Source organism: Triticum urartu, chromosome 5, assembly GCF_003073215.2.
Source record: "Triticum urartu cultivar G1812 chromosome 5, Tu2.1, whole genome shotgun sequence".
NCBI classification, from domain to species: Eukaryota; Viridiplantae; Streptophyta; class Magnoliopsida; order Poales; family Poaceae; genus Triticum; species Triticum urartu.
This window is the reverse complement of record NC_053026.1, coordinates 495,656,366-495,680,397: the sequence shown is the minus strand read 5'-3', so window position 1 is coordinate 495,680,397 and position 24,032 is coordinate 495,656,366. Positions and strand designations below refer to the sequence as shown.

The 24,032-nt window shown below is 44.6% G+C and overlaps 3 protein-coding genes across 6 annotated transcripts; all 3 read right to left on the bottom strand.

Annotated features, from left to right (window-relative positions):
- Positions 1 to 6,500, bottom strand: LOC125510088 (cell division cycle 5-like protein). 4 transcript variants are annotated; one of them, XR_007284477.1, is made up of 5 exons: positions 6,018 to 6,500; positions 3,305 to 5,020; positions 1,944 to 2,225; positions 490 to 1,547; positions 1 to 313 (listed from the first exon to the last, which is right to left on the bottom strand). XR_007284477.1 is itself a non-coding variant. In XM_048675182.1 (4 exons), the coding sequence occupies exons 1-4, from the start codon at positions 6,192 to 6,194 to the stop codon at positions 543 to 545; spliced, it is 3,180 nt and encodes a 1,059-aa protein (XP_048531139.1). In that variant the 5' UTR covers positions 6,195 to 6,500; the 3' UTR covers positions 356 to 542. The 4 variants fall into 4 exon arrangements, 1 of the variants encoding a protein (XP_048531139.1); XR_007284475.1 differs by having other exon boundaries at positions 1 to 286; XR_007284476.1 differs by having other exon boundaries at positions 1 to 283.
- A 2,649-nt stretch (positions 6,501 to 9,149) lies between these two features.
- On the bottom strand, positions 9,150 to 11,978 carry LOC125510087 (pentatricopeptide repeat-containing protein At2g36980, mitochondrial-like). The gene has a single exon (XM_048675181.1). The coding sequence runs from the start codon at positions 11,938 to 11,940 to the stop codon at positions 10,006 to 10,008; it is 1,935 nt and encodes a 644-aa protein (XP_048531138.1). The 5' UTR covers positions 11,941 to 11,978; the 3' UTR covers positions 9,150 to 10,005.
- A 1,879-nt stretch (positions 11,979 to 13,857) lies between these two features.
- On the bottom strand, positions 13,858 to 20,319 carry LOC125510086 (probable 1-acylglycerol-3-phosphate O-acyltransferase). Its single transcript, XM_048675180.1, has 9 exons — positions 19,946 to 20,319; positions 18,766 to 19,002; positions 18,161 to 18,207; positions 17,734 to 17,852; positions 17,491 to 17,651; positions 16,724 to 16,833; positions 16,532 to 16,631; positions 14,362 to 14,485; positions 13,858 to 14,278 (listed from the first exon to the last, which is right to left on the bottom strand). Exons 1-9 carry the CDS (start codon positions 20,170 to 20,172, stop codon positions 14,150 to 14,152), a joined length of 1,254 nt encoding a protein of 417 aa, XP_048531137.1. The 5' UTR covers positions 20,173 to 20,319; the 3' UTR covers positions 13,858 to 14,149.
- Positions 20,320 to 24,032: the final 3,713 nt, after the last annotated feature.

Here is a 24,032-nt window from a genome sequence, read left to right as displayed (position 1 = left end):
TTTGAACAAGCAATGATATATTTTGCTCATCTGAATCACACACAAGGAGCAGTTTTTTATTCTTAAAACCTCCTCAAACCAGTGAGGCTAACAGACATGACCAACATGAGCAAAGCTAAAGCGCCACATCTTGAAAATCATACGCAAGTAGCACTAGCAACATGAACAGCACCAGCAGTGCAACAGCAGCAGTTATAATCCCACATCACACAAACACCAGCTGCAGCCACAGCCACAAAAGACGGTGATATTTTGCCCCACATGATCAGGTCAAACATGGGTGCTTCTTCGAAACCCAGACCCAAAGCGCGGCCCATAAAAAAAAGGTCAAAAGCAGCGTTAGTGGGATGACCTGTTTCCTCAAGTTCATATTTTCAATAGAAAACTGTAAATATCAGGTTTTACTTCCACAAATGTTCAGACCAGCAGAGAGTCAAAACGAAAATTAACAAAACAAACATGGCACGCGAGCTAGTGTTCAGTAGTCACCTTTGGCATCATGCTAGTGACATCCGCTGCATATGAGGCATGCAGAAGATGTTTTATTCAGGAACCGCGCCGCTCTCTTCATTTGGCGCAGCTTGATCCGAAGATACAGGTGCGTGAACCGCGTCACTCCCTTCATTCGAGACAGCTTGATCTGAAGATACAGGTGCGTGAACCGCATCACTCCCTTCATTCGAGACAGCTTGATCTGAAGATACAGGTGTGTTCCCTACATCTACACTTGTAGCAGCAGCCGCGAGAACATTTTTTCCCTCTTCCTGGCTACCAGCATCAATATCCATGCTACAACTGGTATTGTCCTGACCATCTAATTTGGATGAATCGACCTTGTCAATGGCTCCCTCATTCACAGTAACGGTGTCACCACTCTGAGCATTAGAAGTACTCTGTTCAATTGAAGCCCCATCGTTATCCACTTGAGTGTCAGGCAATGGAGGAATTGGACCTACAAGTTCTCCAGCTACATCAGCATTGTCCATATCCATCTGATCCCCTTTGCTTCCTGCAGCTTCTTCATCGGTAATTGTAGTCATCTTTCCTGATTCCTCTTCAATGTCATGATTCTTCCTCTCATTTTCTTCCTCAGCAGCACGATTTCGAGCTGCAGCTTCCTCCTCCTTAGCACGGGTTTCTGCCTCTAATGCCTCCTTAGCACGGTTTTCTGCCTCTATTGCCTCCTCCTTAGCACGGTTTTCTGCCTCTAATGCCGCCTCCTTAGCACGGTTTTCTGCCTCTATTGCCTCCTCCTTAGCACGCTTTTCTGCCTCTATTGCCTCCTCCTGTAGCTTAAGTAGCCTCTTGTGCTCCTCAAGTTGTTCATGGATGCTCTGGTAACCAGACAACAGATCACCATAGCGGCTCTGGAGAGTCTGTTCTAGTGCTTTCTGTTTATTCACTTCTTCAGACAAATTTCTCACACGATAGGCACCAGCCATCTGTTCTTGTTTCTGCAACTCTTGGAAGCATTCAAGTTCTGTGGCTGCAGTGTTCATCTGCTTGAAGGTGTCCTGGATCTGTGACCCCAATTTTGCAGCTCGTGCCTAACAAATCAAATAACAAGTGAAGCAAACCATCAGCACTGCAAATCGACATGGAAAAGCTAGAAACAATATCATACAATATTGTTTCAGTAGAACTAGTCCAGTAGGTATCAAATGAAAAGCAAAATAAGAAGATCACTAAACTGTTGCATTTCTTTGCAAATTATGCAAGTTTGGTTTGGGGCAACCGGATAATCTTTCAAATTATGGGTTGGCTTCCACATGGTGCATTTTTAAATGACAGCAAACATCAATGGGGCAGAGATGTTAGGGAGGTGTCCTCATACAAACTAAAGAGAAACGTTTAGCATAGCCAGACTGTATAAAATGTTGTCTGGAGAAAAGTTAAAATTAATATAGGCATACCACAAAGATGAAGCATCATCCCCAACTAACCTGGTATCCTTGTGTCAGCAGTTTGATCTTCTGCTCAAGCCGAGAGGCTTTCTTTGCCTCATCGTCCATTCTCTTCTTCACCATTTCAAACTCATGTTGCAAAGCAGAAATTTTATCAGCATTTCCAGCAACACTAGCAAGGCCATAGCTGTTGTTAGCAGGGAAAAACATAAGGTCCTCTTGGCATGCATCATGTGACTTTACAAAATCCTCAAAAGATTCATTTTCATGGCCCATGGCCACACGAAGATACTGAATCTCCTCCTCAACCATAGAACTTGCCTGTCAACAAATAAATAAGTGATTTTAAAAACTTTCTCCATCATTACAATTAAACTAAAGGAGGCAAACAGGACTGACACAAAGAACCATAAAAAAATGTAAATAAAGATTCGGCACGAAACCAACTCTGTATACGGGTACAGAAAACCACCCACTCATAAGTCATATAACACACAGCCTTCTACTAAAAAGCAAAAACCTGCATTCACGGATGATATGCTAGACAACAACCCACTTAGTCAGGCTAAACAAAAAGGAATAGATGGCTATAAGTGATTACTACATTGAGGAAGTATTTCAGTAATCCAATATACGTGCATTTGAGTTCTTATGCAGAAAGAATACACATCTCAAACTTTGTCAATACTATTGTGAAGAAATACTGCACAGTTCTCTGCATGGGGTGTGCCCATGTGCATAACATAACAATTCTAACTAACACATTACTTGTAGATGATAGCATCCTTTACACTCCGGACGGACAATTTTTAAACTGTAGAATGCATATATTCTTATCTTGATATTTCAGACTTTCAACCACGGTTTTCAAATTCGTTTCAGCTTTCAATCCTTGTTTTTCAAGCAATCTTGTGCACTCATTGTCTATCCATGACAGTGTCACATCTAAGTGATGCATGCTTAACGTGATTAGTGCCCACTTGGATTTTTGAGCATTCATTCATTTTCCAGAAAAACAAGTATCCTAAAAACAGGGTAAGTGCATAAAACCTAGCATAATTCTTCTATGAATCCTACAGCCAAACAGTTATCTTGTTAGTGATGTGCTGTATACAGCTTCCACTATACAAAATAAACATGTTTTCCTTCCCTTGCCATCTCCAGGATAGCATTTAATGCCAATGGATTAGCTATAAAAATAATTGGCTATCAGAAGTAAGATCACAAAGGCTGCTAGAGGAATGGTTTAGACCTGCTGCTCTCTTACATATATACCTTACAGACGCCTTAAAAACATAGGTAATACTATATCAAATTCAAAATATATGTTATCAAGTAAATTGGATATACAGTTCAACGTCAAATACCAATAATAAAAGAGGGGCAGAAAGGAAGTATACCTCTTTTAGCTCATGCTCATCAAAACCTTCGATTTCAGGGACGAAAGCTGACCCATTTGTCTGACGCTTGCTCCCTTTCTTTTTCTCTCTTTGAGTTTGTTCATCAAGAGGATATTTAGCATTATCATGCTCAAGGAGCCTAAGGAGTTCCTCATTTATTAGCTCGTCAGCTTGTTCAAGTGATGTAGGAGGCACAAAGGTACTTCTGCTTTCACCACCTTTAATAAGAGATTGCCGGAGAATCTCCACTGAAGCAGCAGGTGGCCTAGGCAAACTCCTCTGCAACACTTTGGACCTCTTTCTGAGCAATGCCTCCTGCCTTGCTTGTTCCTCAGCCCTTTCTCGTGCTAACCTGTCTGACATATCCTCTTCAATTCTCTCTTCAGCTTCTTCCTTCTCCTCTGTGATAGGTGGCATAACTATCTGGTACTCATTCTTAGGCTGTGGAATAGAAGCAAAACCAGACCGCAGACCTCTTCTTAACTCTGCTTGCCTACGAAGCTCAAGCTGAGCGCTGTCCTGCATTTCCACCTCTTCATTTATGTGAAGCTCATCCCTGAAAGGGGTTCCTTTTGGAGTTAACCCAAAGGAATTTCCATCTCTGGACGGTGTCAAACCAATCCTTGGGGTAACACCAGGGCCAGGGCTAGCCAGAGGCGTTGCCATGGGATTCGGAGTCTGTATCTCTTTCTTACGTGGTGTAACGCCTGAGAAATCTGATGGGTGAAGCTCTGGGTTATCACCTCCTAAAAGAGGTGTTTGTGATTCCCTTAAACGTGCAAGATTCTCTGCCTCCATCATAATAGCATCACCTTTCCCACCTGGCGTTCGTTGCGGCGTTCGCAATGGTGTCATACCAAGCCTTGGAGTCTGGGAATAATTTGCAAGCAGTGTCCTGGTGGCAGTACTTCCTTCACCAAGCTCCTCGGCTAGAGCAGGATCACCAGCATTGCCCATCTTTGCAATCTCCTCCAATTCATGATCAGAAATTTGGGGTGGTGGAAGCATTAGTTTGGACCTTCTCGTGACAGCTTCTGGGTCATTGAGTTTATTTGCTTGCATTATTGCGGCAGGAGCATCCTGCCTCTGCAGAATCTTGTTCTTGGCAATGTCTTGCTTTCTCAATTGAGCCTCTACATCCACTCTTCTCCTCCCTTCAAGCTCCTCAATCGTAGTTGGAAACTGCACATGCTCAAGTGGCCTGTCCTCACCCACTGTATCATAAAAGCCTGGAGGGGGTCTCTTTTCAAAAGGGATCTCGGCATTATAGTCAATTCCCTTTCTCTTTCTTTTTTTGTGCCGGTTGTCAATACCAGCTGCCTTCAGTTCTCTCCTTTTTTGCAGTGATGCAAGCCGCCTCGCCTCTTCAAGCTGTTTCTCTCTTGCCTTCCGTTTTGCCTTTTTACCCCTGGTGTTAGCTAAGCGAGCCCTTGCCTCAGAAAGCATTTCCTTTTCATCTTCGTCCATGTCAACAGGATCTGGACGTGCAGGTTTTGACTCGGGGTTTGGATCAATCTCCCCAGGTCGCAACTTTCTTGGGTCATCATTAGGCTCATAATTCTCATCCTTTGCACAGGCAGCATCAAGCAATTTTTCATAACGCTCGAGACACTGGGATGGTGTTCGACCCACAATAGGTGCAATAGTCCTCCATTGAGTAGGCATCAGCTTAGCAAGATGGAGCAGCTTCTCATCCTCTTCCCTTGTCCACTCAGTCTGGAGTCAATGGATACAGGTTAGTTAAGTGATATAAATGACAGAACCTCTATATTACAAAGACAGCTGAAAACTGAAAATGGAGCGGATCTATGTCACAATATACTCCCTCCGTTCCTAAATATAAGTCTTTTTAGAGATTCCAATATAGACTACATACGGAGCAAAATGGTTCATATTGGAATCTCTAAAAAGACTTATATTTAGGAACAGAGGGAGTAACAGATATAGCCAATTAAAAGAATCATTAAGCATCATATGACAGGTAAAGATTGACGGTTATTTTGGACAAGTCAATTCAATTAGAATGTGAATCACACAAACCGAAAGTACAGTTCAGTTAAGTTTACTTGGTTTTTATTAGACGCGTAAGTTTTAGAATTACATGACAATGCTAATGAAGCATTAAGCATCCAATTTAGAGTTCTCGACAAAGGTGTTAACAGCATAACATCATGCAAGCTGTAATAGTCATAGCCAAAAAATAAGTATACGGCGGCAACACAAAGATGACATAATGTGTTCATTATATTACCCTTTCTAACAAGAACATTCCATTGCACAAAGACAATTAGTCAGCTCCGCTGGTGGAAGTTGGTCATTCAATAACGTACGGGTCACAATCAGTGCATAGGATCTCTTTTACCATGGTATAGCATGAAGAGAGAATAACATAACCTCAAAACCAATATGTAGGTTGTTAAATATGAGCATTTCAAAAACATGTAGAGCAATTCACAACGAAAAACGCACACTAGATAGTACAAACCAAATAGCGATTCCTCGAAACTGTACACGGTGTAGCATTTTCAAAACACCACATGATAACCACGGATCCTCTAATTTCTACTCATTCCGCATCACAATTACAGATCCTCTATAATCCTTTCATATCAGCATCTAATTGCAGTTCGCTCGCTAACGGAACACTAGCCATGGCAAAATTTACAGAGCACGTGGCGCCGCAAGCAACGGAGGGGTGGGTGGGGGGCATTACCTTCTTGATGGAGGGGTCGAGCCACTCGTACCAGCGGGCCTTGCACTGCTTGGCGGACTTGCGGACGAGCAGCGAGGAGATGCGCGCCCACTGGTTCTTGCCGTACTTCATCACGGCGGCCTTGAGGATCTCGTCCTCGGTGTTCTTCCACACCCCGCCCTTGATCATGATCCTCATCTTGCCCGCTCCCTTGCTGCCCCGCGGGGCCTCCTGGACCTCTTCTCCTCCGCAGAGGGGATCCGGGGCTCCGCTTCCGCCGCGCCCCGGCGGGGCGGCTCCGGCGAGACCTGGTCCTTTCCTAGGGTTTGAGGGGGAGAAGTCTAGGGTTTAGGATTGGGTGGGTGGGTGGGGCGGGGTGGCGGGACCGTGGCGATGGGGTGGTGCGGCCACGAGGGGACGAGAGAAGCGGGACTGCGGGTGAGGGCGGGGTATGGAGGCGGGGAAGTGGGCGGCGGGGAGGGCCAGCCGGCGGCGGGGGGCAGTGGCGGCGCTCCTCTCACGGGACGGATTGGCTCGGGCTCGGGAGACGGGACTTGTCCTGGTGAGGTAACCCCGATGACGTGGCATGTAACGCTCAGTCAAAACCAGTCAACCGGTGGAAGGAGTGGTTTTCTTTACAGAGTGATGTCTATTTTAAACCTGGAATTCATAGTGATAGTTGAAATCAAACCCTGACGGCTTCTCTGGATCGCATAAACAAAGGAATAGGAAAAATGAAAGATTTGATTGCCATGACATAGCCAATTCTATGGATTTTTTCCAGAGCTCGGACCTCATATGTAAATTTCTATGGAATCAGTATTTTGGCGACCCAATCCTAAGAAATTTTAATGACCCAATCCTATGATCCAAAGCCGTTTTATAAGAAACAATCCTAAGGACTGATATCCCGTGAGAATCCTGTGAAAAATCCTCCAATCCAAAGAAGGCTTGAACTCTTGATCCCTGAAATCGATACCCTAAACTCACTGATCCCGGTCAACCCCGACCCTAGATCCATGTAGACTAATTTGGCAGGCTAGAAAAATAACAATCCCGGACGGGATCGTACTCTGCTGTCACTGACTATATGGGCCCACATGTCAGATTCATCCTCTCCAACGATCCCTCGCTCTCTCTCCAACTGTGGCAGTCGTTCGGCAAACTCGACGGCTGGCGTATGTGTGGTAAGCTCAATCAGCTAGCATACACATACGTGCCCCTCGTCGTGCCACTGTCCAGCATCCACGCCCACTGCTATACAAGTCCAGCGGAGTCACCACAACCCGCCGCGTCATGTCCACTGCCTGGCGCAATACGTATCCCAGATGGAGGCACAGGCACGCAAATAGGGTAGTTGGCCGGTTTCTAACATGAATTCATGGTCAGCTCGGTCGAAGCGAGCTCAGAGGCGAGGTGAGCTGCAGGGGAGTGCATGCACACCACCTGTTCGACAGAATGGTGGTGGGTATCAGGAGATCCTTGTGCAGAATTGGAGCAGTGGGTTAGAGACAAGGGGGTTTCCGAGGGCTCGATATCACGCTCCCGACGGCCACGTCGGCGCCGGATCATCCCGGGACAAGTGGGTCACCGTGGCCATCATCTTGCCGGGGTCTCGGTAGCTGCGTGGCACTATGGCGTCGCGCTGCGTTCTTTGAACCGAGTAGCTCACTACAATGTCCATACAATGTGAGCAGGACGTCTAGCATGTCCGTTTTCTGTGAGGTCAAGCACGTCTGATACCTTCATACCCGTCATCCGCGCCGGCCACTGGGAGCTCAAGCACGTTCGGGCGTGGCCACCAGCAGCGCCACTAGCAGCATGCTCCTAGCGCTCGCCCTGGAGTGGACGTAGACGACGGAGCCGGCACTCAGCGGTCTCACGGACGCGGCGGCTACGAGCGTGTGGGAGACGGGAGATGGCGGAGGACAAAACAACATGGATGCTAAGCAAGCTGGGTGCCTTGCAATATTCGTCGAGGCACAGATGCTAAGCAAGAAACTCGTATTAGTCTGTTCGTTGCGTTACGAAGATCCATGCCTATGTGTCTTACTAGTAGTATCCGTTCCTATTGCTACTTGAGTTTTAATTCAGTTTGGCTTTTCATCTTTGATAAAAGGAGGAAGAAATGAATATGACATGTAGGCCCACATAGTAAGTGAGAGAAGTGAATGATCCCGGTCGGGGTCTTTCTGTTCCCGGTGCGGCAAACGTATGTAGGGTTGAAATTAAACGGGATTAGCCAATTCAGGGTGCCGATTTTAGAGATTTAGAGTTTAGGATTTAATTCCGACAACGCATACTACTTCAAGGTTTAAAATAGACTTTACCTTTTTTTACATGGACGAGAGTGAATTTTTTTTAGGGAGACTCTCCTTTGTTTAATCCCGCCTGCAAATCTCAAAGCGGTGATAGCGTGGCAATCCTGAAGGCGCATCGTTTACTTGAAAGCATGTATGGCACTCTTCATATTAAAGTCTTTTTTAGAAACATACTGCTTAATACACACACAAACGCTTCCGTACACGCGCACACGGCTAGTATACCTTAACTCTATTAGCATCTCTATAAGAGACGAAATGGCACATTTCAAAATTGATGAAGTTATTATAGGTGTCTTGACATGGACGTCTTCTCTCAATAAACGAACATCGATAGAAAGTCTAAAATAGAATCAAAAGAACAAAAGCATTCATACTAAGTCTAGGCTTTAAACCCAATAGGCTAGTTCCACCACAAGTCAACAAGAAGCCTAAAGTGTTACAAACTGCTTTTAGAGTTCGGGGAGAGAGAATTGAACCAAACGAAAGTTTGGGGTAACAATATAAATACTATATTCTAGAAGAAAGAAGTGTATGTGTATCTTTGGTTTGGTTTGTTGCCAATATGCACCTTATCAATTTTTGTCATGACCAAAACTTTGGTCTTACTTTGGATGGTTGCCAACTTTTGGCATACCAATGGCTTCTTATCAACTCTAGTTGGTCAACTTATGGGCACCCAGAATATTGGGTCTTAAAATTGACAAAGTCACCACAGCCCTCAGTAAAAAAGGTTGTCACCACAGGTGGCTCACTATTGACAAGAACATCGCTGAAAAGATAAATTATCTTTATAAGAGAGTGCACTATCGACGGTAATGTCGCCTTCCACTGAAAGAATAATTCGTCATCTTTAGTGCTTCGCCGGCCATGAATAATTACACCTTTTAGGGCATGAATCCGACTGCTAGTCCAGGCCGGATGGGTTTAATCCTAGTTTCTACAAAAAAAATCGGGCACACCGACAAGCCAAAAATCAGCAACCTATTATAAAACTGCCCACATAGCACTACTACCCAAAAAAGAGCAAGCCCGCATCGCAGGCGCGTGTCCTATATCGCTCCAAAACTGCCCTATCAAAGCTGTAGCCAAACAATGACAAATAGACTCAAATCTACAATACCATAATACATATAGGGGCCGACAAATCAGTATCCTTCTACGTTTGCAACTCTTGTGTCAGCGACGAAGGAAGCACCAAACGTTTCTTTTTGCCCAGCCCAGGAGAATCGGTTTCCAGCAACACACCTGTGAATTCTGCACAGATACTGAAGTTTGGTATAGAGATTTATCACAGACTTGCAATGGATGTCTTTTGAGCACTGAGAAGATATCTCCTTTTTGGCTGCTGACTAGCTCACATTTTGACACTACGGTTGTCCTATACACATTGGATGACCCATAAGGACAGAAAATATATCCTTAGTCTTTTAAACTGGAAACCACGCGTTCTTCAATCTTTTCAGCGTAAACGCCGTGTGTTTCAGCCACTCTGAACTGCAACCTGCGTTTCAGTGTGTTCTCGGCGTTCTTCTTTTCTCTGCTGTTCTAATCATCTTCGATTTCCTGCTGCCGATCATCTTACTACGGCAATTCCTTCATGTAGTATTTGAGCATGGCTAACCAATATGTGATTCTCTGATGAATTCCACACACCAAAGGTGCCGCGCAAAACCAAATGATAATAATTATGCACCGCAACACACAGTATTTCTCATTTCTTCATCCAACAACTGAATGATATCGCATATTCTATGTGATGGATCAAGTTCCTGCCCACCTGATGCAAACACCTTAGCAGCACCCTTCACATGGATCCAGCTACAGCCAGGAGACTTCTTGACACCATGCTCTGCCATGGCTCTCCTCACCCCCTCCGCCTCCTTCCACTGCCCAGTGGCGCACAACAAGTTGGACAGGACCACATAGCCGGTGTCTCTCACAGGCTCCGTCGACACCATGCTGCTCCCCACCTTCCTTCCGATTCTTGTGTCCAGGTGAACTGATGAGTAGGCACTAAGCAGAGACTCGTGCATATCGCTGCTATGCGTATGAACCGTGTCAGAGTATTGTTCCAGCATCTCAATGGCTTTTGCGATGTTCCCAGATCTAGCATACATGTCGAGAATGCAAGCTAAATGCTCTGGGGTTGGCTTCAGTCCATGGACAGACACCATCGACTCAAAAAAGGTTCTCCCTTGCTCCAGGAGGCCAGAATGGCTGCAGGCTGTGAGCAAGCCTGTGAACGTGACTTCATCGGGGCAAACATCGTGGGACAGCATCCTTTCATACAGCGCAAATGCTTCCTTTGCCCATCCATTTATCGCGAACCCAAACAGCATGGTGTTCCACGAGACAGAGTCCTTTTGAAGAACGGCATGGAACACATTGCCTGCACCCTCGACATCGCCACACTTGGCATACATGTCCATCAAGCTGTTGGCCACATACAAGTATGAAGCAAAACCACTTTGGAATGCACAGGCATGGATCATCCTTCCATTGGCCAGAGAAGCAGCGGTAGCGCAAGCATGAAGCACAGCTCCAAAAGTGAAATCATCGGGACGGATATGCTCGTGTGCCAACATCTTGACAAATAGTGCAAGGGCCTCATCTACGTAGCCATTCCTCGCAAAACCACCAATCATCGAAGTCCAGGAGATGTCATTGGTCTCAGGAGCACTTTGAAACAGAGCAGCAGCTTGTTCAATGTGGCCAAGCCTGGTGTATGCATCGATCAGTGAATTCCAGGACACAACGGTTCTACTCTCCATAGACTCGAAGATCTTGACGGCATGATCTAGCAAGCTGAACTTACTGTAGAAGGAAATAAGTGAGTTATTGACCTCAGGGACCGCATTCCAGCCACTCTGCACAACGATCTTGTGGACTGCAACGCCGGTGGATGGGTAGCGCAGCTCCGTGCAAGCGTCGATTAGAATGCAGAGCGTTGCATCGTCGCAAGACAGTCCCGACACCCGCATCTCGTTGAACAGAAGCAGACACTGCTCGGCATTGCCACTGCGGGAATACCCCGTGAGCAGCGTGTTCCAGGCAACACTGCTGATGCTTCCAGCGGGCATTTCGTCGAACAGCTCGCGCGCGAGCGCCATACGGCCCGAGGCGACGTAGGCGTGGAGGAGCGAGCACCAGGACAGCGCGTTGCGGCCGCGCATCTCCCGGAAGGCGCGCGCGGCGTCGTCCGCGCGGGCGCACCTGGCATACATGGCGACGAGCGCGTTGCCGACGGGGAGCGGCGCGCGCAGGCCGATGCGGAGGAGTCGGGCGTGGAGCTGCGCGCCGGCGCCGGGCGAGCGGAGGGCCGCCGCCGCGGAGAGCGCTGCGGTGAGGGAGAAGGCGTCCGGCGTGCCCATGCCGGCGAAGAGCGCGAGGGCCGCGCGCGGCTGGCCGGCGCGGGCGTAGGCGGTGAGCATGGCGTTCCACGCGACGGCGTCGCGGCGGGGCATCGCGTCGAACACGGCGCGCGCCGCGGCGGCGTCTCCGGCGCGGCCGTGGGAGGCGATCCTGGAGGTGGCGGCGGCCAGGCCGGCCAAGGCGGAGGGGGCTCCATGCTCTGCCGCGCGTGCCGCGGCGCGGCCCGCCTGTGGGTTTATTAGGCTCATCAAATGGGGCAGGCGATGGCGCGAAAGAGCGGCACGCTCGCTCGCTGGTGCTGAAATGTAGTAGTGAGTTTTTCTCGAAAGTCATCTTCTGCTCGCCAGCTCATTTGAGCTCGTGATGAATAGTAAAATCAAAAAAATATTAGAAGAACAAATTGAAAATTGATTTTTTTGTGGCCAACTTTGGTGAGTGTTTTAGGTGCCTGTAAAGTTTCCTAGAAGTCATGGCAAAGAAAATAAAATCAGCACTTCGAAATGCTTTCGAAAATAACATTTTTGGAGCATTGATATTTTTCCCATGACGTCCACAAATGTCATTCCATGACTCAATACATTTGTCAATGTTTGTCTCAAAATAAATTCAGAATTTGTATGATTTTGTTATTATTATTATTTTGGATTTTATTGTTCACCGAGCTCAATTGAATTCAAGCTCAGAGACACCACGTCCGCCTTTTGTTTCTTAGCAACTTAACGTTGACAGTTACTCCCTCCTTTTCGGTTTGTAGGGCTCATTTCAAAAAGTTTGTTTTTCCGTTTTACAAGTCTCGGTTCTACTACTTCCTCCGTCTAGGTGAATAAGCCACCTTGCGAAAATTAGATAGTCCCAAAATGTTTAGGCGCCGTACATTAATTCTCCATCTCGATGCCCGCCCTGTCTCATTCGGCGGCGAGCGCTTCCACCTTTGCCTCGCTGCCTCCCGTGAAAACCCCTTTCCTCCGATTTTTTTGCTCAGGCAAGGATCAATGCATGCAGCACGTCCATGCGGTTATTAGGCAAGAAATCAAAGCGCTTTTCATGATATGAATTACGAGGGCCTGCATGGGTAGCTAATAAGGCCCTCTTAACTGTTGTGATTAAATATTGTGTTTAGAAGATAGACGTATTCTTCTTTTCCACCAATCTGTTTGCACCTAGGTCGTGATGCACCTTCTAATATGACTTACTCATCTAGACGGAGAGAGTATTTACGATCATATGTTCAGATTTCAAAGTGTATTAAATCACTGCATGCAAAGATGAAGAAAAAACTCACCAATGCATGTAGAAATTCTTGGTCATTAAGTGCTCATGCATGTATGTGGTGCAATCAATGCATTGGTATACACAAATTTTTCAAAAAATGAGAGTACTAATTAAGTATTTTTGCAAACTGCTGAATTAATTTCATCATTCATCATCTACCTTGGTTGAAAAGATTTTTAAATTAAACCCTATAAACTGAAAAGGAGGGAGTAAGACATAAATCCCTTTGGCACCGCCGCCGCAAAAAAAACTCTCAGTATCGTAATCAGCAAGCCGTTAAGCTTAGTACAATATATACCCTTAGGGGAGATTATCCTTAATTAATCCTAACAGTAACTAAATGCAGTGACAGAAATGTTTTTGCTATGACCAATGATGGTAATTGTAGACTAATAGTCTGGTAGGATTAGTGTCGTAAGATACACCAAACATATACTCCCTCCTTTTCGGTTTATAGGGCTTATCTCAAAATCTTAGTTTTTCCATTTTATAAAACTCAATTTGATTGTTCCATATCACAAGTTCATATTCCAAGATGCATTAAATCATTGCATGCAAGTATTAAGAAAAAATTAACCAATGCATGTACGCATTGCAATTAATACATTAATAAACATAAATTTTTAAGAAAAACAAAAGCATTAATTGGGTGCTTTTGCAAATTACAAAAAGTATTTCATCACTCACCATCAATCTTGATTGGTGAGAATTTTAAATTGAGCCCTATAAACCGGAAATGAGGGACTATATATCAGAGGTTACTGGCTACGGCACAGCAATGGGTGCAGCAAATGTGCAACCAGAGTTTTTTTTTCGACATGAAGTGTGCAACCGCAGTTTTTTTCGACATGAAATGTGCAACCACAGTTAATATACTGTGAAGATGTTTCGTAGCAAGCAAACATAAAGTTGACCCTGAAAGAATATAGAGCATCACTCACAGTAACTTGACCTAAAAACTGACTAGGGAGATCTTATGACATAATTATATCTAGACCCGCAACAAAAACATAATTGTCTCACTAGTGTTGTTGGTACGCAAGCACATATGAATGACATATTCACAGAATTCATACATACAAAAACAAATTGGCGACGCCAGCAGTCATTGAACATTTCTATAGTCGTATAGCTTTGCTTTATGCCCATACCGCTATTCGGTATGAGATCACACGAGATGACGCCTCATGCAGATATCAAGCCATCAGGAAGAGAGAGACCCTCCTCTGCATCTCCAGATAAAAATTTCCGGCACGCGTAGAAGATCGCCGAGTGGAAACCCACAGGGTTATCTATAAACACAAAATGTCCTCCCTGCATAGCAGTTAAGGTATACGTTGTCAATACAGTAGAAGTATCTTTTAGCTGTACACATACTGCCAGAAAGGAAAACTGACCTGTGGGACTCTGATGATTTCGCAAGGAACTTTCATGTCCTTGCGTGCTTGCTGCGCCCCTTGGTAATTCATCCAATCGTCATGACCATATATGAAAGTAGTTGGCACTTTCCAGTCGGATGCACTGTTGCAAGTTAATAGGCCAGTTAGAAAAATATAAATATATTTATGATGCATGATTCATTATATCTGGTATTTTTGGTCAATAAATTACTGCATCTACAAGATCATTTACCTTATCATGTACTCCCTCCGTCCCAAAATAAGTGACTCAACTTTGTAGTAGCTTTAGTACAAAGTTGAGTCACTTATTTTGGGACGGAGGGAGTATATTAAATATATGGACGAACATTGGTAGTATAGTTATTTAGTTAGTTATAAGCTAATACTCTCTTTAAGAGAATGTGGACGATTAAAACGTAGTGTAGATTAGGATGATCTCTTGCCCCCAACAGATTTTATCAACTAAAGTAGTTTCACGACGAGCAATTTCTGTCCAAACAAGGGGAGAATTCTTTATTTAACACCGTGTCTAAAATTTATGCCCTATTTGACATCGACAAATAATTTCTTCCCTATCTAACAAAGAATTTAAATTTTATGCCTTTTATAGCACTTTTGTCCATTTCAAACCTAAATGACACCTGAAAAGACTCTTTTGCCCTCATGTGGTATGTTTGTGTGATGTTGCACGCGTGCGTGTACGTGTACCCGTGTGCTACTGCTCTGTGTGTGTGCGCGCGCGCGTGTGCGTGTGCTGCTGTGTGTGTGTTTGCTAGTGCAAGTGTACGTACGTGTGTGTCCTGTTACGTGCATGTGTGTTTGCTAGTGCATGAGTTCAAATTTTTTGGGTTGAAACTAGGCCCCTATGACCAGACTCTGTTTTTTCTTTTCAATCCCAGCCATCTATACGACTAGATGCATGTGTGTACCGGTATAAAAGCTTTTGCACCGCGTCCTCCGCCTGTGTTGTGTGTTGTGTGCGTCTGTGCTGCTGTGTGTGTGCTGCTGCTGCCGCCGCTGCCGCGTGTGTGCGCGCGCGCTACGCTCGTGTGTGCTGCTGCCCGTGAGTGTGTTGCGTGCGTGTGTGCTGCTGTGTGTGTGCGCGCGCGTGTGTGTGTTGCTGCGTGTTTATGTGCTGCTGTGTGCGCTACTGCCTCACACTGATGTTGCATGTGTGCTACTGTCCTCCACACACATATGCCACATGGGGGTAAAAGGGTCTTTTCAGGTATCATTTTGACTCAAAATGGACAAAAGTGTCATAAAAGGCATAAAATTTAAACTCGTTGTTAAATAGGGAAGAAAAAGTTTTTCAGTGTCAAATAAGGAAACGAAATTTAAAATAGTGTTAAATAAGGAATTTTCTCCCAAACAAGACTGGGCAATGTGATGCCATGGGAGTAAAAACTAATGCGTGGTTCAATTGCATCAGCTTGGTACTAAATTCTTATCAAGCATGAAGCATGTGAGGAATATTTTAAGCTTTTGAAATTATAATCTGGTAAAGGAGTGCATCCAGGATCGATGACATTACGGAACTAATGTCAGAATACATGACAGGATTGCAGAGTAAGATGTTCAACTTTTCACTACATAGACCATGCTGGAATTTGAATCTATGCATGGTAAACAATAAGAGGTTATTGGCAGCCATAGTTATCTACTACAGTACCTCTGTAAAGTAATATAAGACATACTAGTTGAGTAATATAAACCGTCTTATATTAGTTTACAGAGGGTGTACTTGACTAATGCTATAAAGGGAGAAGAAATTAACAAGTATGTCAGGGAAGAACATGAGAACAAACCATATCATGTCCGCTAAAGATTTGAAAGCCACAATCAATGAAAGTGAATTTTGCTCAACTAGTTGGGTCCACACACTCCTTTTTGCTTTTTAAAAACAGTTTTAGATAATACTCCCTCCGTCCCAAAATTCTTGTCTTAGATTTGACTAGATACGGATGTACCTAATACTAAAACGTGACTTGACACATCCGTATTTAGATAAATCTAAGACAAGAATTTTGGGACGGAGGGAGTATAATGGAAGGGAATCTTATGTTAAATTCTTAATCATTACTAAGAAGCATATCTATTGTACCTGCTATTAAGATCACCAGGGAAACAGTTCCCAGAAACTAACTACATAGGAAGAGGAGCTAACCTGTGCAGAAGTGGTTTCCTTGCAAATGCCCCCAAGGAAAAAATATGTTTTAAGCACAGCTCTCCACTAGCTTTGGCAGCTAAAGTGTGGTAAATGTAATCTTCATATACAAGAAAGCAACAATAAGGTTCAGTCACAAGAATCATCCAAGAAAATGAACTTACTGGATTTAATGTAACAATGAATGTTTACCTGTCAGCAAGGAGGACTCGTTTTCTGTTAGTAATTCACCTGTTGAATGTGAGCCAAACCTAGCAGTGGTATATCTCCGAACTAAATCTGGGCCCCAAGGACCTAATCCTCTGTTTAAGTAAAATAAATGAACGTCAGTACAGAAGGTACCAAAGAGGTAGCTTAGAAAGGAAAAAAGACTCAATCGTATTTATAAAAAAACACAGCAGAAATTCGATTGCTTTTGCATTGTTGCAGCTATCTGCACTTCATTTTGAACATAGTACTCATCTACTTCAATAGAAGGAGCAATCCGGTCCTTCCATCCATTTTAACTGACTGAAGCATGACGTGGTTGTTATAACCCCAGCTGTGACTGCCAGTTCAGAGTATATATGATGGCTTCAATGACTTCTAAGTCAGCAAAAGGAATTTGATTGCGATTTTTGTTAATTTGTGTTAGTACTTTGGAGAACAATTGGTACTTTTCTATTTGATAGAAAAATAGTAGTGGAGCTTCCGTTCACTTTGCTTTTGCTGTTTTCCCAACAAAATCATGCTGGCAGGTTTGGTCTGATATGGCTGTCACAGCTGGCCACATAATAATTCCATCAGTTAAAATGGGAGTGATGGATTGCTCTGTTTTATAAGGTACGTGCACTTTGCAAACTTAACTAGACGTGGATGATTGCTAACAATGAAGCGGAGAGGCTTAGATTTCCATCTTGTCTTCATTTGCATTTTTAGGTAAAAAATGAAAATACAAATAGAAGAAGCCCTAGCCTTACCTCACAATTCTCTGAGGAGTGAAATTGGACTCCCAAAGATGGTTTACTAGCATGCCTTTCCACGTTGCACGGAACTTGGTTAACCACTCAGAACTATGATCTGTTTCTGACGAAAAGCCAGCAGAACCAACCAAAATCAAGTGCTGAACATGTTCAGGATGCTGAAACAAAGCATACATTTTAGTATAATAATCATAGGCAACAGTCGAGTAGCTTCACTTGCTAAATTTATTATAAATATACCTGTAAGGCATACTTTGCCGCAACATATCCTCCGAAAGAATGACCAAGCAATATAAAATTACTGAGGTTTTTTGCTTTGCGCCATTCCTCAAAAGAATCTATGAACCAAGCCTCGGTTTCTGTTTACAAAGTTGACCAAAATAAAAAACGGAAGGAAGCCTGTTACTCATTGTTTCAAAAAAGCATATACCAGAAACTACATCACAAAGCAATATGATGGAACAAATCTACATGGGTTTCTGATAGTAGCAATTGCTCGCAGGATTGTCAAAAATCGGAAAAAAGGGGGATGTTTCACCATAAAATTTGAGGCCAAGGCATGGTCAATAACAGACATGATAGTGGCAGTTGAGGGGAACCAGTAGCATAATAAAATATCAACAGTACCTTACAAAGTCATGCAACAAATAAAGTATCTGTATCTAACCTTCAGTACTTCTACAGTCAAAGTCAGGTCTGCTTGATCCACCCCAACTGCAAAAGGGTAGGAAAAATTCAACAGTATGCAACATCAAAGAATGTGGAGTAATTACAAGAACAGTATAAAAAAAATTATCATGCATGACACATATCCTAACAGCAGGCAAACATTTGTGTATCGTCAGACTAATTTTCCTTACCTAGAGGTAAAAGGACGTGCGTGACTCCTCTTAACTCACAGTATGATAACATTCAATTTCTAACATATATCTTGAACTCTACGATCAATGAATCTACACTAATATTTTTCTTTCTTTACGTCAATTACAAGAACGAGTAACATTAACACCGATAATTGTAAACAATCAAAATTAGATTTGTGGCATGTGAACAAGCCATGAATCATATCCTAGTATTTTGTGGGTATGCAGACATATTGTGTACAAATATTGCAATGCACAAAACTGTTCAGACCAATATCCCTTTTCTACATGCGTCAAGGACAATTGTAACAATTAAGAAACATTGAACAAAGGAATGGAAATATAATTACTTCAATCGCCACACTTAAGGAATATAAGTCACAGTAGTCTTGATTTTCTTAGAGCTTACCCAAGCTGGTCAATGGCAATCACCCGGAAACGGCTTGCAAGGGCATCAAAGTTTCTAAAGAAGAACCCCTGTGACGCACCATAACCATGGACCATGACAAGGGTGGGAGCATTCTCCTTGCTATCAAATGTCACTGTATTGATGAACCTTGGCTCATCACTTGATGATCTAAACCATTTTACTTTTGACCCAGGTGGAGCAGAGCCAATGTTAACTTGTTCTTGGACATACCCAGTTCTGCAAAGATAAAAGGTTACGTCATGTATCAGAACAATGAAAATTTTAAATCTTCTACAATAAAATAAAGGAAGACCTGGAATATCTACTAAAAGCCAAGTAAGCGTAAAACTGGGGATATCCCATGTCAGTACTATAATACAATGCTATATGTTGGAATGAACACATATCATAATCCCTCGAGGAGTTAAGGACTTAAGACAACGGAAAATGTTCTTTAAATGCCCTTGTTACACAAATCGAAACAGAGTAATATATTGACCAAGCTATCATGCATTGGATTTGGAATGAACGACTAGATCGACAACAAACACAGTTCTCTCTTCCTTTCACCATGCAGTTCATGATTATATTTTTTAACACGGTATATAGAAAGACCAAATGGACAAAGTCCAACTAACTTATGGTCAAGGATGCTTCCAAAGTACTAACATTATCAAACAGTACAATATATGGTATTACTGATGTATGAGCTTCATGAGACCAAACAGACACTAACCGGCAGACAGAACAGCCCTCAACTCCATGCTTAAACGAAACTGAGTGTTATGCACAACAATCGAACAGTTCAAATTAAATAATAAATCCAGGCTTTAGTGATCCCAAAGTGACACGCTGCTCTGATATGGTCTCAGATTTAAGGTACTATAGTAAGTTCCACATCACAATTGGCTCCAGAACCAGTAATCGAGCGAGATGGTTTTAGCACAAACAGACAGCTGTAGTATTCACACCCGCGATTAGCGAATTACAGCCCTACAAGTAGAGCAACCCCCAAAATTGCGATACATGGGGAAGTCAATCAACTCTTACGACTCGATAGATAGTACACCGAAGACGCGGGAACAACTAATCGTCCGCCTACCACTAGTAATCGTCGACCAAAACAACTAATCGTGCTCCGGGAGAGGGAGGGATAGGGGTAGGGGGAATAGATACTAACTTGAGGATGGAGAGGAGTCGCTTCTCTGCGGCGATGATGCGTTCCGTGGAGGTGGGGATCCAGCGCAGCGCGGAGGGCCAGACCCGCGCCCACCGGGAGCCCGCGGGGGCCGGCACCGACGCGGACGCGGCCTCGGCCGCCGTGGCGGCCGCGGACGCCTGCCTGACCTCCTCCGCCGCCATCCCGATCCTGATCCTGGTGGTGGCGGCGGCGGCTGCCCGGCGCATGCAACGCGGCGCGAGCGAGCGAGCGTGTTCCCCCCGCGCCGGCTCTGCTGGGCAGATTGGTAGGAGTAGTCACACGAGTAGGCTCTGCCGCGATTGTTTTTTTGGGGGCGGGGGATGGGGGAGAAACCGGGCTGGTTCTGGAGGAGTTTTTATGCGAGGGAGAGGCCCCGACCGCACGTTGTGGTGGTGTGGGCATGGGGTTCTCTGATCCGCGTTACGTCAGGGCTGGCGTTCGCGTGGCCTGGAGCGCAAGCAAGGGAGGCGCGCGACGAGACGAGTCGACTAGTAGTAGTAGCAAGCGCGCCACCGTTGACCCTGCGCGGTGCGGTCAACGTGCGTCTTCTTTCACGGTGCGGTTTTCCGAGAAGAGAAGAAAGCGCCTGGTGACTGGCAACGCCGCGGCCGGAGCGCGTGGCGGTGCGACTGTCGACGGCGGCGAACATGTGCAGCGCCGTTCTTATGCTCATCACACCGTGCGTCACAGCGTGAATGGCCTTAAAAAAACATGGTACAAAGACATACGTGCGCATACTCGCTCTTGTGAACATGCCAAAAAAAAAAACATGCACACACAGTTTATCCATATGAGCGTCTTTGAGACCAAGGCAACGTCGGAAAGCATGAAATAAATCCAAAAAAATGTGACCATTTATGCCAACTTGAATCTGAGTGGACATTTTTGATTACCTTACTACGCACACACCGGAGGTGCCACTATCACTAAAGATCATCACCAAGCTCATGCACGCATACGCCTACCCAGAAACAACGACGTATGGGGCACTTCTTGATGACACCAGAGGCTCAAACATATAGAGCTAGAGACATGGTAGTAGAACATGCGCCTCTTCTTTCTGAATTTGTGCGTAAACGCTTGTACCCGTGGGTTTAGTTACTTGGTTACCTAGTTATATCCCATAGTTCTTTTGATCATGTATAAGCCAATTTGATACATCTTTAAAGATGTATGTTTTCAACCATTTTAGGAAATAATCCTTCATGTCGAGACACATAACACTAAACTTACAGTGTGTTATGCCTTCAAACCAATAGTGACAAATCGCACATGTGTCTCAACTTGTGTAATGTACTCCACTGTTTTCTCTTTGGGTCTCTTTGGATTGATACAAACTGCAAACCGAATACAATAAAAAATGTGAACCGTTAACTAGTTGATACATATTGGGGGGGGGGGGGGGTTCTTCACCTTTCAATTTATGTGCCCGGGTTGTCTCAATCATATTTGGCAAACATTAACCAAAATTTGACATCTTAATAATATGATGGCTGTCGTGGGTTTGTCACGGCAGATGTCCTTGTGAAAGGACTTAGTCGTGGAGTCATTGCTACGGGTTAGGTCAAAGGGGTTAAACCGGACAAGGGGACACGGGGATTTTATACTAGTTCGGCCCCTTCAAGGAAGGTAAAAGCCTACATCTAGTTGTGATTAGTATTGCTAGGGTTTCGAAGGCCAGGGAGCGAATCCGCTTTGTCTGGCTCTCGAGTTGTTGTCTGTCCCTAAACCGCAGCCGGGTCGTCTCTTTATATACATAGGTTGACGCCCGCCGGGCTATAGAGTCCCGAAGCCGGATCATAAACGTATCCGGTTTGGTCTCTGTCCTTCCTATCTTATAATACAAGTTACATGACTAGATCGGTTACATTTACAGGCTTTAACCCGCCTTTGGGCCTTGGGCCTTCGTGAAGCGCCATCATCCTTGCATCTTCATGGGCTTCTAATCTTCAAGGAGTTAACCCGGCTACAGAAGGCCGGTTTACCTCCAGTAGTAATATCCCCAACATTAGGCCCCAGATTGGTTTGAACTTGTTCATGTCAATCTTCTACACTTAGAAAAATTCTTCCCTCATATTTTCACCTTGATCTTGTAAACCGCCGTGACGTCATACTCCCAGATTATGATAAACCGCCCTGGCGTCATCTTTCCGTTGATGTCGACGATTACCTTCATTTAATGTGTATTCAGCCACTGAGGCGACACCTTTATTAAATTATCCATTTTTGGGCTCCTCGATTCTCGCACTTGCCATTTTATCACTTTGCCTTATAAATAGGGGCAGATGACCCCTTTCTTTTCTTTCCGCTACCCATTCATCTCTTCTTCTTCTTCCTCTCGACGACCCCGCACTCGAGCGTCGCCGTCATCTTCGAACCTCGCCTCTGCCTCGCCGTCGGCCGCTGCATCAACCTGTTCGCACCAGAGTTCCACAACGCCCTTCCGCTGCTTCTGCGGTCGCAGTGAGTCCTTTCCCCCTTCTTTCCTAGATCCATTAGGGTTTCCCTGTTCCTCGCGGCTCTTGCAGTTCATCGGAGCTTTTGGTGCTGTTCTTCCTTGGCCTGTACATGAATGCTTCGCATTTTATCGTATCCCTTGCCGTGGCTAATCTTATGTTACCACCATAAATCCATATGCGCAAAAGCTGATATAGTCCTTCATAAACTGTTTCGGGCCTTACCCTTTTTAGGTCAAAATATTTTTGCTTTCCTGTCTTATCTTAGATCCGAAATTATCATATGTTTATGTGAAATCTGTTTCTCCTCACGCCAACCTAGGCGGTTTAACTTTGTATAATCAATATGTACCATTAGTCCTCTGATAAACCGGAGGAGACCTTTACCTTTACAGTTATACTCCGGTTTAACAGTGTCTGAATACTCCTGTCCTTGTATTACCTTTTTTCCCTTATTGCGTTGGTCTCCGGTTTACGCCATTTCACATATCAGTATGTTTCTTGCTCCATTGTATCTTGCATATCATCATGCGTGATTTATAAACCGGCCTTTTATTTTCAGCTTGTTTGTTTCGCAATGGCCAAACAATTCACTGCTTGCAACTGGGCTCATTCCCGGGTTACTGAGACTCAGTTGAATGAGATGGTCAGCATCGGCTCCCTGCCTAAGAAAACTGAAATCAAATGGCGAGTTCCAGGAACAGAAAATCCTCCGACCCCAAGGCAAGGCGAGGTGGTGGTCTTTGTTGACCACATAGGCCGTGGCTTCAAACCGCCAGGATCAAAGTTTTACCGGGATGTACTTGCCAATTTCCAACTCCATCCACAAGATATTGGGCCGAATTCAGTATCCAACCTATGCAACTTCCAAGTCTTCTGTGAAGCATACTTACAGGAAGAACCGACTGCAGAACTGTTCCGGGATTTCTTTCACTTAAACCGGCGCACAGAGTTTGTAAATGGCCCGAACACAGAACTTGGTGGTGTCTCGATTCAAAAACGGAAAGAAGTTGAATTTCCTCATGCCAAACATCATAGCCACCCAAAGGAATGGAACCAAACTTGGTTTTATTGCAGAGACACTTCGCCTGCAGACGAAAATCCCCTTCCAGGCTTTCGTGAGCACCGGCTTTCCAATACCCATCTGATGCCGCAACGTTTGAGCTCCGCCGAAAGGGCGAAACATGCCCCTCAACTCGCCAAACTTCGGGCCTTTATGGCCAATGGCTTAACAGGCGTGGACTTTGTGCGCTGTTGGATATCCTGGAGTATCTTGCCACTAAGACGGCGTTTCGGTTTAATGTGTGATTATACCGGTGAGGTTGATGACCCTCAACGCCATTGCAACCTTCAATTATCTGAGGAAGAATTTACTGAAGGTGTAAATAAGATTCTGAATGAATCGGAACTGGCCTGTAGTCAAACCGGTCTGAGTCCCTTCTATGCCAAGAACAAACCGCCTGCTGTAAGCATTATACTTCCTTTTCATCTCTAATATTTTTAGCTTATACAACCTGTAACCCTTCTTCTATGTATGCAGGGCGATGACCCCTTCTGGAAACGGAAAACCATAGAGAAAGCGGCAAAGCCCACTGGGGATAAAGTGGTCA